The sequence below is a fragment of the Amblyomma americanum genome, chromosome 3 (genome assembly GCF_052857255.1).
Source record: "Amblyomma americanum isolate KBUSLIRL-KWMA chromosome 3, ASM5285725v1, whole genome shotgun sequence".
Taxonomy (NCBI): Eukaryota; Metazoa; Arthropoda; class Arachnida; order Ixodida; family Ixodidae; genus Amblyomma; species Amblyomma americanum.
This window is the reverse complement of record NC_135499.1, coordinates 161,796,699-161,809,117: the sequence shown is the minus strand read 5'-3', so window position 1 is coordinate 161,809,117 and position 12,419 is coordinate 161,796,699. Positions and strand designations below refer to the sequence as shown.

At 50.3% G+C, this 12,419-nt stretch overlaps 1 protein-coding gene across 6 annotated transcripts in view; it reads left to right on the top strand.

Annotated features, from left to right (window-relative positions):
- The window catches only part of ninaC (STKc_myosinIII_N_like and MYSc_Myo21 domain-containing protein ninaC), a 132,525-nt gene that overhangs the window by 63,285 nt on the left and 56,821 nt on the right, over positions 1 to 12,419 (top strand). For 2 of the 6 annotated variants that reach the window (XM_077658558.1, XM_077658557.1), the window contains exons 1-5: positions 7,365 to 7,628; positions 7,715 to 7,753; positions 9,212 to 9,316; positions 10,087 to 10,257; positions 11,414 to 11,589. In XM_077658558.1, coding sequence (XP_077514684.1) covers positions 7,454 to 7,628; positions 7,715 to 7,753; positions 9,212 to 9,316; positions 10,087 to 10,257; positions 11,414 to 11,589 — 666 coding nt within the window. In that variant the 5' untranslated portion in view covers positions 7,365 to 7,453. Of the gene's footprint in view, positions 1 to 7,364; positions 7,629 to 7,714; positions 7,754 to 9,211; positions 9,321 to 10,086; positions 10,258 to 11,413; positions 11,590 to 12,419 lie in introns of those variants that run through there. The other 4 variants (XM_077658562.1, XM_077658560.1, XM_077658561.1 and 1 more) reach the window with 2 other exon arrangements.

The window sequence follows — 12,419 nt, the reverse complement described above, 5'->3', positions numbered from 1 at the left end:
GGTAAGCTTCTAAATATCACAAGTACCACCTAAGCGTGCCAAATTTTAGACTAGTCTCATTACACCGGATACCTGAAATAGGCGCCGAGAATCGCCAAGCACGTGGCTACAAGCTCAGTAAATGTCCTTGTTTACCCAACAGTGTCGTCACGTGCCGCTATACCGTTTCTGGCTACCGGCTACACATTCAGTTAAGCGCTTCCTGTCAGGTAATGTTTAGCTCGCTTACAAGCACAGTGCCAAGCGCTGGCGTCTCTTTACCAGGCTCTTCGACCAACGAAGATTTCCCTCAGAGCAATATATGGCCCCAGGGAATCGATTAGTTCCGCTCAGTTTCCAGCGTTAATGACGCGACGCCGGGGGCGGTCGCAGAGTAACGCGTGTGACAAGGAAGAAGCGCGCCACTAAGAGAGAGAGAGAGAAATAGAGGTGAAAGAAAGAAAACTGGCAGCGCGGGCAGAGCACGGAGGACAACAATGCCAAGGGCGCGAAATCGACTGGACCGCTGCTCTTCTGCCTCTTTCAAGATCTACCTGGACCGAAAAAAAAAGGAAGAAAAAAGAAAGGCAGCGTTAAAGGCCGACCTCATTTTGCCGTTCAATCGTCTCGCGCTGGCGTCAATTCACCGTGACCGGTGGCAGCTGAGAGGAGGCGCAGCATGTGGAGGCTCTCGGTCACCGCGTGGAGCTATTCACGGACCGTAGCCCACAGCTTTTGAAGACTGCAGGAAGGCACCGGCAGTATATGGGCTACGGGATCCACGAAACGGTCTCTCCGGACAGTGTCCATCCTCCGTATACCCGGGTGCCTCATACTGCCTCGGCTTAATAGCAACTGAAGGTTTTCACGGCAGCAGTTTTCTATTAAACCCCGAAACTCATCAATGCATATATAGAAAAGCGTTCAAGCTCTTCCGTCTTTTTATGGTCCATCGAATTTTCCTCCAGGTTTTCGAGTTCCAACCAGGAACAACAGCGGGACCGACATATCGATGAATGGAGCGCAGTCTGTGACTGGCAGCGGCCGCACAGCGGTTTGCGCTCGCTAATAGGGCACAATGAAATCCAGCTCAGTTGCATGAGAGAGCCTATCCAGGACGCTGTCCAGGGACCTATCGAGAAGCCTAGACATATATATGCTATGTTTTGTCCAGCGCGCTCATATATGTGCTGTGTATACACCGAGGCAGGAGAGGCACGCAGGCGCCGCTGAAAGACTCCTCCGCGGATTCGTTGAAAGCGGCCACTTGTGCGCGGGGAGCGACGTTGTATGCGGGAACCCGTTCTCTGGCCAACGTGATGGATAGCCACCAGTGCGAACGGCAAGGAAACAGGGCCAACGAAAGGCGTTCGAGCAGCATTCCTCGCGTCGGCGCTTGGTGCGTTTTCCTGAATCCGAAGCATTCGCTACGCGTGCTGAAGATAAGAGGAGCTCTATTGAACCGGGATGATTGAAGTGCGGTTTGTTATTTCCTGTGGTGCCAACCCTGACGGGATTGATGATCAAGAAAGGGGTCAATTTTTATGGTGATGCAAGATTATTGGGAGCTGGGTATCATTGAGATGACCTGCGGCCGCGGTTTTGATGACGAATGAATTCTGTGAAGCAATCTATCACTCATGACTGAGAAAGACCCATATTTTGAAGCGTAAGGTGTTTTATAGCCACCGGCCTGAAAGTTGTTCAAAAGAACTAAAGAAACTTTTGAAGAAAGTAGTAAAATTTCGAAGGTGCTGAAACTATGAGACGCTTCGTAGAGCACAAATATGGGGGGGGGGGGGGGGGGCGGTGCCTACAGTTTACAGTTTGCGTTAGCCCACCGGAGGCCGGATATCCAAAAAGGATTCTCGCGAAAAACGGTTCGTGAGTGAGCGGTCGGCGACCGCGCCCTAGCACATCATGATAGCCGATGAAACGATATCCAAGGAGTTGGCCAGCCACAATTCGTTCTAACGAGTGAATCGGAGAGATTCCTGCATCCATATATATGTGAGACGAGGTGTGGGGAAAAAAATTAATAGCCGCCGGTACGACGAGTTATCAGCGTTAGCTGGTTCGCGTAATTGTTAACACAACGACGACGCCAATTATGACTGCCATTGCAACTAATCCAACACAAATGCCGCAGTAGCCTCATTTTGACGATTCGTGGCTGAGGGGAACTTACTCGTATATACACTCTGCATCACGTTACGGGATAGGGCCTCTGCTTCAAATTCTGTTACCCAAGCAGGCCTTCGCTGAGAGGTGCAGACCAGGCTACAGTGGCCCTTGCCCTGAGCCGGCAGGCTTGCTACAGTCGGCCACACATCTGCCTGTGGTGTCTTGTCTCGCTTCGTCCCCGTCTTTATTCGCGCTGTATCGCATTATGGAACATCTGCCTAGGGCTCGAAACCTGACCTTATCTTGCATGCACATTCGCGTGGATCGTGTTTAATTCGTGTCTTTAAAATCTCTATCGCGCCCGCAAGGGAGTGGCGATAGTCGTAAATGCACAGCAGAGCGCGACGTTCGAGTGCTCTACACATGGGGTGTGGACGACTAGCTGTAGTATAGCTGTATATGTCATGGCTCTGTCATGCGGCTCGGGGACGGAACGACGATTACGACACCGAATAATACTATGCAAAACATGGGGAACCAGGCTAGTACAGCTACTGATGTGAAAAAAAGAAAAAAAGGTGCGCAAGAAATTTTTTCGCCGATTCAAGTTTAATGTAGCAGTTGTTCCCAGAACGGCGTGGTGCCTTGACACCACGGGGCAACGTGCGCACTAATGCGCCTATGTTTTCAGAGCACCTAACGAAGGACTAGGCACGGCGACGAGGAAGGATGCGACATCAAAGACCACTTGATATACGTGTCCGGAATATGCGTATAATTAAGCACTTGTATGTACCGCGTTTTTATCGTGCAGGGCATATCCTAATATGGGTCAGCTGAAAGGCTCTCAGTTAAGTAAAAGCCGAGTTACGTATATACCTCGCCCTCTCCACCTCTACTGCCGCTCCTTTTTCTTTTCACCTCAGTCTCCTGAGCTCACGTCAGGTATACCTACAGACACAGACAGACACAGATGACTGAGGGGTGGGAGGCGGCTCTATCCAGCACAAACCTCGGGAACCAGGAGCACGTCCTCGAGAGGGCACACACAGCAGCAACAGCCAATGGATTACGCGTCTACGGACCCCAACTACATCAGTTCCTCTCCCAAACTGTCAATAAAACACTTTCGACACCACTACTGATCCGGAGTTCCCGGGTTCGAACCCGACCGCGGCGGCTGCGTTTTGATGGAGGCAAAACGCTAAGGCGCCCGTGTGCTGTGCGATGTCAGTGCACGTTAAAGATCCCCTGGTGGTCGAAATTATTCCGGAGCCCTCCACTACGGCACCTCTTTCTTCCTTTCTTCTTTCACTCCCTCCTTTATCTCTCCTCTTACGGCGCGGTTCAGGTGTCCAACGATATATGAGACAGATACTGCGCCATTTCCTTGCCCCAAAAAAACCCAATTATTATTATTATCACCACAACCACCCCCACTACGGCACTTCTTTCTCTCTTCCTCCTTTCACTCCCACCTTTCTCCCTTCCCTCACGGCGAGATTGAGGTTTCCGCCGAGAGACGAGACAGTTATTGCGGCTTTCTTCCTCAAAACCAATTTTCATTAAAAAAAACTAAGTGCGAAAAACCCTATACCTCCTATGGCAGCCCGTGCGTTTTTGCAATCCGTCCCCATATTTTACTGAGTTTGTTTTCCACCTGAGTTTCGAGAAGATCAAGCTTGCGAAGCGTTGAAAATGGAACGCCACCGTGAGGCGGCTTCCCTACACTACTACCGAGCGCATTCATAAAAAGATCGTAAAAAAGCACATAAAAACGATTCATCAAGACGACCTATGATTGGCCGAGAAACGAGAACGTTCCATCACGCTAGAAACCTTTAAGCACGCTTCCAGTATGCTTCTAATGCGATGCAGGAAAGCCTGTGCACTAGAGGCAAAGCCGCAAAAGGAAAATGAACTCAGCTTTGACGAACTAAACCTCAAGACCTGGTTAAATTCAGGCGTTATTAGATTCGTTTCTTAAATTTTTTTTTTCGAGAGGAACACCTCGAGAGCATCTTCGCGAATTATCGCAAGGCTTGGCAGACCGAGAAAAAGAAAACAATTCACTATTTGTGCCCTTGTTAAGGCCCTATATGCACCCGTCCTCACACAACCGGCGGCCTAAATCCCGACACGCTTCAGCGCGTCCTTTCGTCAGTGGTCTGCGCATGAAGCTAAGTATTCTTCCTCGAGTCAGTCGCGAAGCGCGCCGGAGACGCTCGCGAGACAGTGGCCGCTCGCCTCTTGAGCGTGGCCTAAGACACACACACTGCTGCCCAAGAAGCACTGACGCCGTGAGCGCGAGCAAATTGGCTTTTTGAGGAGACGAGCCGGTGGCGTGTCTAGGCGACTGTCTGCAGCAGCAGAGTCGCTGGCACGTGACAAACTTGGCGCGTGCTGTGTATCCCCTTCCTGGCTGCGGCAGGCCTCCTCCTCCTTCTCCTCCTTTCTGTGTGGTGCTCGTTGGGCGCCGGGAGACCGTGACGGGCGACCTTGTTGCGCTCCACAAAGACGTGTCGTCGTCGGGCGGCCACAGCCGAGCGCCGCGCCACAATGGGAAAAGCCACCACCACCACCACCAAAGCAGGCACGGGGGTGAGGGAGACAGAGGGGCACCGGAGTCGCCCCAAAAAGCTGCGTCGCCGCCGCCATTATTAGCCCGCGGGCGCGCACTAGTGTGCCTGTGGAGCAAATTGGCCCCCGGGGGTGACCTCGCATGCTGCCGTCCCGCCGTCGTGTGCAATCCATTGTGCGGAGACTACGTCATGGAGGTTGTTCTTGTTGTCGACTGGCCGACGCCAGTGTTAGTAGTAGTCTCCCTACTGCAACCCTTGCGATGTGTTAAACATTGTTGCACTCGTCGTTTGTGGCCCAGCGCTGTGACAGCCACGCGATTTTTATTAACGAGAGTCGCTCGCTCGCGCGTGTGGAGTTTGTTCTATACTGTCTCAGTTTGAAAGGGGTGTGGAGCCACGTGTGCCTGTGCGGCCCTCAAACGCAGCCTTATCGGTCTACGATGCAGCATGAGAAGTATAAATGGTGCACAGGGGTGAAACGACAACTTCGCTCGATAAACAACACCCTAAACCTACTCTCTTGATTGTCTGCTGGCTGACTGCAAATTAATTGCTTCTGTTGATGTTTTCCTCTCGCAGAGGTCCAGGCTCACTTACAAGTACTCGCAAAAAAAAAAACGATGACGGGCTAATTTCATCGCATAAAGTGCACGATAGAGACAACTTTGTGTTCGTTGTGCCATTGCCGCAGATTTGGTCACGGTGTTCGTCGGGTGTCAGATCTGTACCACGCCCTCATACCGTGGGAGCGGCAAAACAAAGCTCGCCTGGGCCAGAACAGTGCCATCTAGACTAAACTGGCCAGGAATACCGGGACCATGTGACCGCACAGGGCACATTCTAGACACTACTATTGTGAACAAAATAAGGGACCCCCCTCCAAGTTTCGACTCGTGCCACTCTGCGTGGGAGGGGGGAGGGGGGGGAGGTGGCGTCACCTGACAAAGCACATCTGGTGTTGAGACCGCAGCAGCGGGCCGGTCTCTAGTGGCACGGGTCGGAACTTGGAGGGGGGCGGGGCGGGGTCTTTTACTTTTGCCCACGATAGTACTTTCTTAATCGCATATCGATTGATAGTCTTCGGAGACCCCTACGACGGTCCGGGTTGGGCTGCGGTTGTTTGATCAACAACGGTCACTTCAAAAATGCAAGCTAATTACTGCGTTGATAGTTGGAAATTCCAAAACTAAACGTTGATGCTTTGCTTCTGTGTTCGCTGATTCGGCAGTCGCGCCAAAGCAAGCGCAGTCAGCCATAAGTTATAGCCAACAAATGGGCCACATTGGTCGCGCGCAGACCGCACACGTTGGAGGCCTCGTCAGTAGTTAAACGCTGAATAAATGGTACTCTTGTGCGTGAAAATAGTTTGCTGGCAGCCTCATTCTCACTCTACAACGAGCTAATTAACACGGTGCATCACGGCATATCTGAGCTCTTACCGCGTCTCTCCTCTAGCACTAACATGGGCGCTCGTCTTGTCTAGCACTTAAAGTGGGCCCCAGAAACTGGCAGAAACGCTGAATCAAATACAAAAAATCAGGATAAATAAATTGCTATGACATATGCATAGCGCACCGCGTTAGCGAAGTACTGAATGCCTCAGGACAGGCGGAATACTTCTCGACGCATGCATTCTAGGGAGGAACGCTGTTGACTCCAAGGAGGTTTGGCTGACACTGTAGCGTACAACGCAATGCCACACACCAACAGCGCCATCTCAAGGAATATGCCAAGAACCAAGCCGGGGAAAGCAGTAAAGGGAGCGATTAAACTTAATAACAACGAAGAAGAATGCAGAGAACAAGGGGAAAAAAAGAAGAGCGATATCAGATTCTACGGCTGAGTGACCGCACTATAAGCTAAAAAGAGAGAAGAATATAAAGTTGAGCTATAAAGAAATTTCACTTGGCAGCGTCTACTCGCATTTTCGCAAAAAGTCAGAAACGGATCCGAAGTGACTTTTTCTCTTAATTCATCAAAGTACCAACTCGCGAGCATGTGACAAAAATGAGGTGTTGCAAATCAAGCGCGGAAGCAAGCGTAAGGACAACACCTTCATAGTTACATCATTACGTCAGGGAGACATCTTTGGTAGTTATAATTATCTAAATTTTTTCCACAACAAAATTTCACTTCCGTCATTCTTAAATGTTCCTAATGCTTGAATATGCAAGGGACCTCGGCCAATCCCCCTCAGTGGGTATGTGGCATTCCTCTAGGGGCCAACAAGAGATATGTCCTGAAACCAGTGTGCGATTATACTCACGACTATATAATTACATCAGGTAGATTACTCCGGCAGGGTGAGAATTCACTTTTTCTTTTCCGTTTTTCTTCTATTTTTTTTAAACGCAAATTCTAGTCTAGGGCACAAAATTATCCAAATACTTCACTCCTTGTCCATGAGTGCATTTTTATCCGCAATGCACCCTGGCCAATCCCCCGCCGTGGGTATGCGCCACTAAGCCCGAGGACATCATCATCATCATCAGCATCATCATCAACAATAACGCTGAAGGCAGGCGCGGCGCCTCCAAAGACGACGAAGTGTCCACAATGGCGGCCTGCATGGTCGGCCGGCTGGCGGACACGCCCGAGCCGGGGCTGTGCACCCACCCCGGGTGACTGGGATGGTACTAGTACCGATCGTAAGCGTCGGCTAAGCCGCATTTCGGACCACTCCGTCAAAATTCCAGTCCTCCGTCGAGGGGCAGTCGCAAGGACCAAATTTGAACATTTACCTTTCGGAGCATCGTCCTCATTTGCAAATGAACAACAACATCATGGCCGTGAAAGTGAGCCTCTCTGAGAGGAATCATGTCCGCATGGACATGGCCCTTCGCGTGGAGCGCCGCAAACGCCAGTGGTGGGCCGTCCAGCGGCCGCCGCCTGTTGATAGGCCCATCAGGCCAAACAGGCTCAAGCTGCCTGCGGCGGTGAAGGGTGCGTGTGGTCTTACTGTGCCTCGTCGCGAGCCGTGCATATTAATGGTTGTTCCACCATGTAACTGCAGCGCCTTTATTGTGCAGGTTCCTGCCAAGATGAACCACCCAAGGACGAAGGAGAGGGTACGTATAGGTCATTCCTCCTCTTGTTTGCGTACGCCACTTGTAGTTCCTGCGACAGCGTATGTCGCAGCGATATATAGCGCTCACATGTTCTAAATTGTTCCCATAATTTTTTAGATCACACATACTAGAATGTCAACCACTGTATAGACCAGCTCTAAATGGTCGTTGCAGCTGTAGAAGAGCTAAATTCATTCAGCATTCACCAACATTTTTATGTAGCATTACATGGGAACGACAGCGAAGGACCTCAGACATCTCCCGCTGTCAATGTCTTTAGGTTTAAAAGCGCCCGTTAACATGGCGAGAAAGTTTCCCTTCACTGAGCGGATACACTCTTCCAGAGTATGCGACAAACCCTTTCCCAGATCGCAGTCAACGCTGTATTTTGATGAAGCTGCGTGGAAAAAGGATTCTTGCACATACAGGTATAAATCGCAACGGTCGCCGCTATATAGGGCAACAGTGTAGTCGTACATTTAGCACCGTTGTTAGCTTTGCGCACGAAGCACACAAAAACGCGAAAACAGTTTCGATCTAACGTTAGGCGCAAGTTTCTTCTTTCTTCAGGCCACTACTGCAAAAAAAAAAAAAAGGATTCAGGAAAATTTCTGCTCAATTTGCAAAAATTAAAAGAGTTCAAAAAGCGGCATGACACAACTACAGGGCTGCCATAACCGCGCAGTTGAACTCAGCTTACAGAAGCAAAGAATGCAGAGAACATAGTCATAGCCACCCTCCCAAGTTGTTCTAATGCACATTGGATCAAAAATCTCGAAGGCAACGATAATTCTTCAAGCCGAACGAATCGTTCAAGCCACCGTATTAATGCCGTATCGCAAAATATTCTATTAAAATTTCAGTAAGCTCAGTCCAAAATACTTAGGGTTAATGGCCGATCCAGTTGGAATGCATTAAGGTGCCGTAGTGCCAAACCCGGGTACCGATGCGAGGCGTTAATGCGAAGGAAGTGGACGCCATTGGCGGGACGGCGCTCTCATAAGCTAACGCCTCATCTACGCCTGGTACCACTGTTGTTTCTGCTTAAAAAAACTGACGTCACGTAATTGACAGCTGACAGGTGGTGTACGGAAAGAGCAACCTGTGTCTCACAAGCCCCACAGTCCCGTCCGGCAAAGGCATCAATATCTTCGAATGCTATCACATTGCCAACACATAATGCAATTAGGTAATTGTTCTGTCTACTTGCATGTGTGGGCCGGTTAGATCACGTGGTAGGAACTACCGACTGTTTCAACGTGCACTAACCAGATGGCGCCACGTACTAATCAATAACCACATCTTCTAAAAAAAAAAAAACGCGTGGCGTTACTGGCGCGCATTTTCTTGCATCATGCTAGCGCGTTTGAACGCGCATGCGTATAATATCGTATTGCGTTGCTTACCTTATTCCAAACAATGGTTAATATACAAGTTGACTTGCTTCCTATGTCGCAGGTCTCCCGAGACACAGTGAAATAATGGAGGAGTCCCACCGGTACCGCCTGCTGAAGCCCCTTCCCCTCAACACTGGCAGCAGCTACAATGGCGGAGGAGGAGGAGGTCGGTGAGCTGCACGTTCCGGTATTCTGTGCATCGACACTCGTCCTTTTAACGTCTGACGTTAAACATATAAACGCGGAGCTATATTCGGATATATGGTGCCTCGACGCGCGCGCCTTCTCGGAGCGACGGAGGGGGGCGCGCGCATCGAGGCTCCCTAGTCGGATGCAACTCAAGAGCGAAGCGGCTTTTTCCAGTCAAAGATCCCCCTTCCAGCCCGTGGCGTCGGCTGATTCTCGTGACCCTACTAGCGTGACAATGAAGGGAGTGGCAGATGGAAGGCGATAATCTCATCCCTCCATAGTCAAGGATAGTACCCTATTGTCGCGCCGCTCCCTGCATTGTCACGCTAGCAGGGTCGTGGGAATCGGCCGACGCCATTGGCTGGAAGGAGGTCCTTTGACAGGGAAAAGCCGCTTCGTTCTTGAGTTTCATCCGACTATAACATGTTCTAAAGTGCGATGACATTCCCCTTTGGAAAATGAACTCCTGCTCTGGACATGAAGTTCTTTAGATTACATTTAAAGAAAAATTAAGGCAGTAAACTTGGAGCTTAGTAGTTACACTATACTATCGTGCTTTGCGCTGCAGCCGCTGAAATATCAGTCTAAAGCGGCAGATATGCTCTGATGTGTATATTTGGTAGGGTTAGCGAACGTATGCCGGAACTACTGTACGCCATCGTATACGTTCGGACGTGAAAAATACATATTTCGTGCATTCGCGTGGTTGTGTTGGGCTTTAGAGAAGGGCTGTTCGCGGGCGCGTAGGCGTGTCGCCCGAGCAGCACCACGACCCCAAGGTGGCCGCCTACTATCGGGGCATCTCGAAGCACCTGGACCTGCTGTCCTTGCCGGCACCGGGAGACCGCTTCCAGCTCGTCAAGGTGGTCGGTGAAGGAACCTACGGGGAGGTGTACGCCGCCAGGGACAAGCTCACTGGTACGCATCATACAAAATTACCTCCCCCCCCCCAATTCCAACTAAGCCACAGATCCGGGAGGTAGCAGCAACTCTATGGTTGCCATATGGCAGTGTTCGCATGTAGTGAAGTCTGAAGCGACTTGAAAGGGACTGGTTCGCTATTTTTCTCCCAGATACAGTGCTTCACTATCCATGGAAATGAGTATGTATTGCAAGAGAGTAAAAGTGTCCCACTTTTGCATGCTTCGACATTTCTGACATACCTCCTCCCATTTTCTGCCTATCTGTCTGTGCCTCTGGCCCGGCCGGCTCGATACTATGGCAAGTTTAACAGCCGGTTGTTTAAATGCACACTAATCAGATGGCGCCACAGTCTAATCGGACATAAATCGCACAGGGAGCACGTGGTTTATCAGCGCAGTAGACACAGTCGCGCCCATTATATGCGCATCGGGCACTTGATACTGAGATGGTGAACTTGCAGTCCTGGTGCCGTAATGTCTCCGAAGTGCACACGCCTTCATGATGAAAGTCGTCGAAAGAAACGCACTGCGTTGAAAAAGAAACTCTCCGCGAAGACTGTGATCATGTCAGTTGCCCTTATTGGTGACCAGTTGAAACGAAAGCGTGTCAAAGGCTGAGGAGAGAGAGACCGGTTTACTTGTGACTGCAGCAAGGCCAGCCTGATACATATTGTTATTGATATTGTGAGCACTTTATGCGCTTTCGTCGTCGTCGCCTCTCTGGCTGCGACTTCATCCTCTTTTCATGCACTGTACATTCCCATCGTCATCGCTTGGTGCTGTTCGCTGGGAGCACGTCTTTGCCAGCGGGCTGGAATAAACGTCTCCCTTGAAGTCTTCCCTTACAATATGTATTACTATGTATTGTTGTCCTCGTAACAATATCATTTTCTTGCCCACGAAGAAACGATACAAGCGATCAAACGCTTAAATACGCTAAAAAATGTTTCGACGTCAGAGCCAATTTTTCGTTCTCATGGCAAAAGACGGTGCGCTTTAGTTCAGTCTTGTGCAAAACAATTAGTATAATGATATTTATAATGATATTTATGCTCGTCCTGAATTCGCCTTGAAATCCTTGCTACACACTAAATCCTTGCCTCGTGTCTGTCCCACTGAGAACTGGCACCCCCAATGGCCAATGAATGCAGACCGGCTGGTGGCGGTCAAGATCATGGAGAACATCGCGGACAACGTGGAGGAGATGGAGGAGGAGCACCGGGTGTTGCGCGACCTGTGCGTGCACCCAAACATCCCCACCTACTTCGGCATCTTCTTCCAGCCGGCGCCCTGCCGCGAAGACGACCAGGTCTGGTTCGTCATGGAGGTGCGTAGGCGTCTCTCTCATCTCACGCGCACCCGACGTTGCAAATGCCCCCCACACGCCGACCTCCCAACGTGGCAACTTTCCCCGCATTTCTTTGGTGTAGCGCATAGAAGCGTGCATGCTGCACAAGGCGATCAGCGGATGGTTTTAAAAGTACATTAGCGACTTTTTCTCTCCTACCCGTTCGCGTTGACATTTGAGAGTATGAAACAGGCGTTTAGATTCTTTCCTTAACTCTATAGTCGGATTCAATGCAAGAACGAAGCGGAAGATGGCCTTCAAAGAATGCACTTCGGCCAATGGCAGTGACCAATTTTCATGACGCCGCGATCAATTCGATTAAGCCGTGGATAATCCCGCTTCACCTGCTATCCCCTGCGGTAACACGCTTGCAGGTCGCAAGGGATTAACCACGTCGTCATGAGAATCGCTCGATGCTAATGGCTGCAGGGCTTTTGAGGGGTATTTGCCGCTTCGTTCTTGAGTTGTATCAGACTATACAACCGGTTATGTTCAGTTGCTATGCACCGCGCAGCACTGAGCAAGACCCTTTCATTGTACACCAGGGGTAACAAGCTGAAAAGGGGGCGACTTTATGACGCAACACTGCATGGTAGCTATATAGGTGGAAAGATGTTTAAACAAAAAGCTGAGCCTGCACTATACGCTACCGAAATCGGTGACCGTTTTTTGTTACTAACTGCATTTAGAGCACCGTACACGGGTTTCTTTCGTTGTTTTCATAAGTTACGAGCAAAAATAGCGGCGAGGATTTCTCGGGGCTTTTCGGACCAGCGGTCGAGGCTAAACATTGCGGAGACGTTGCGCCA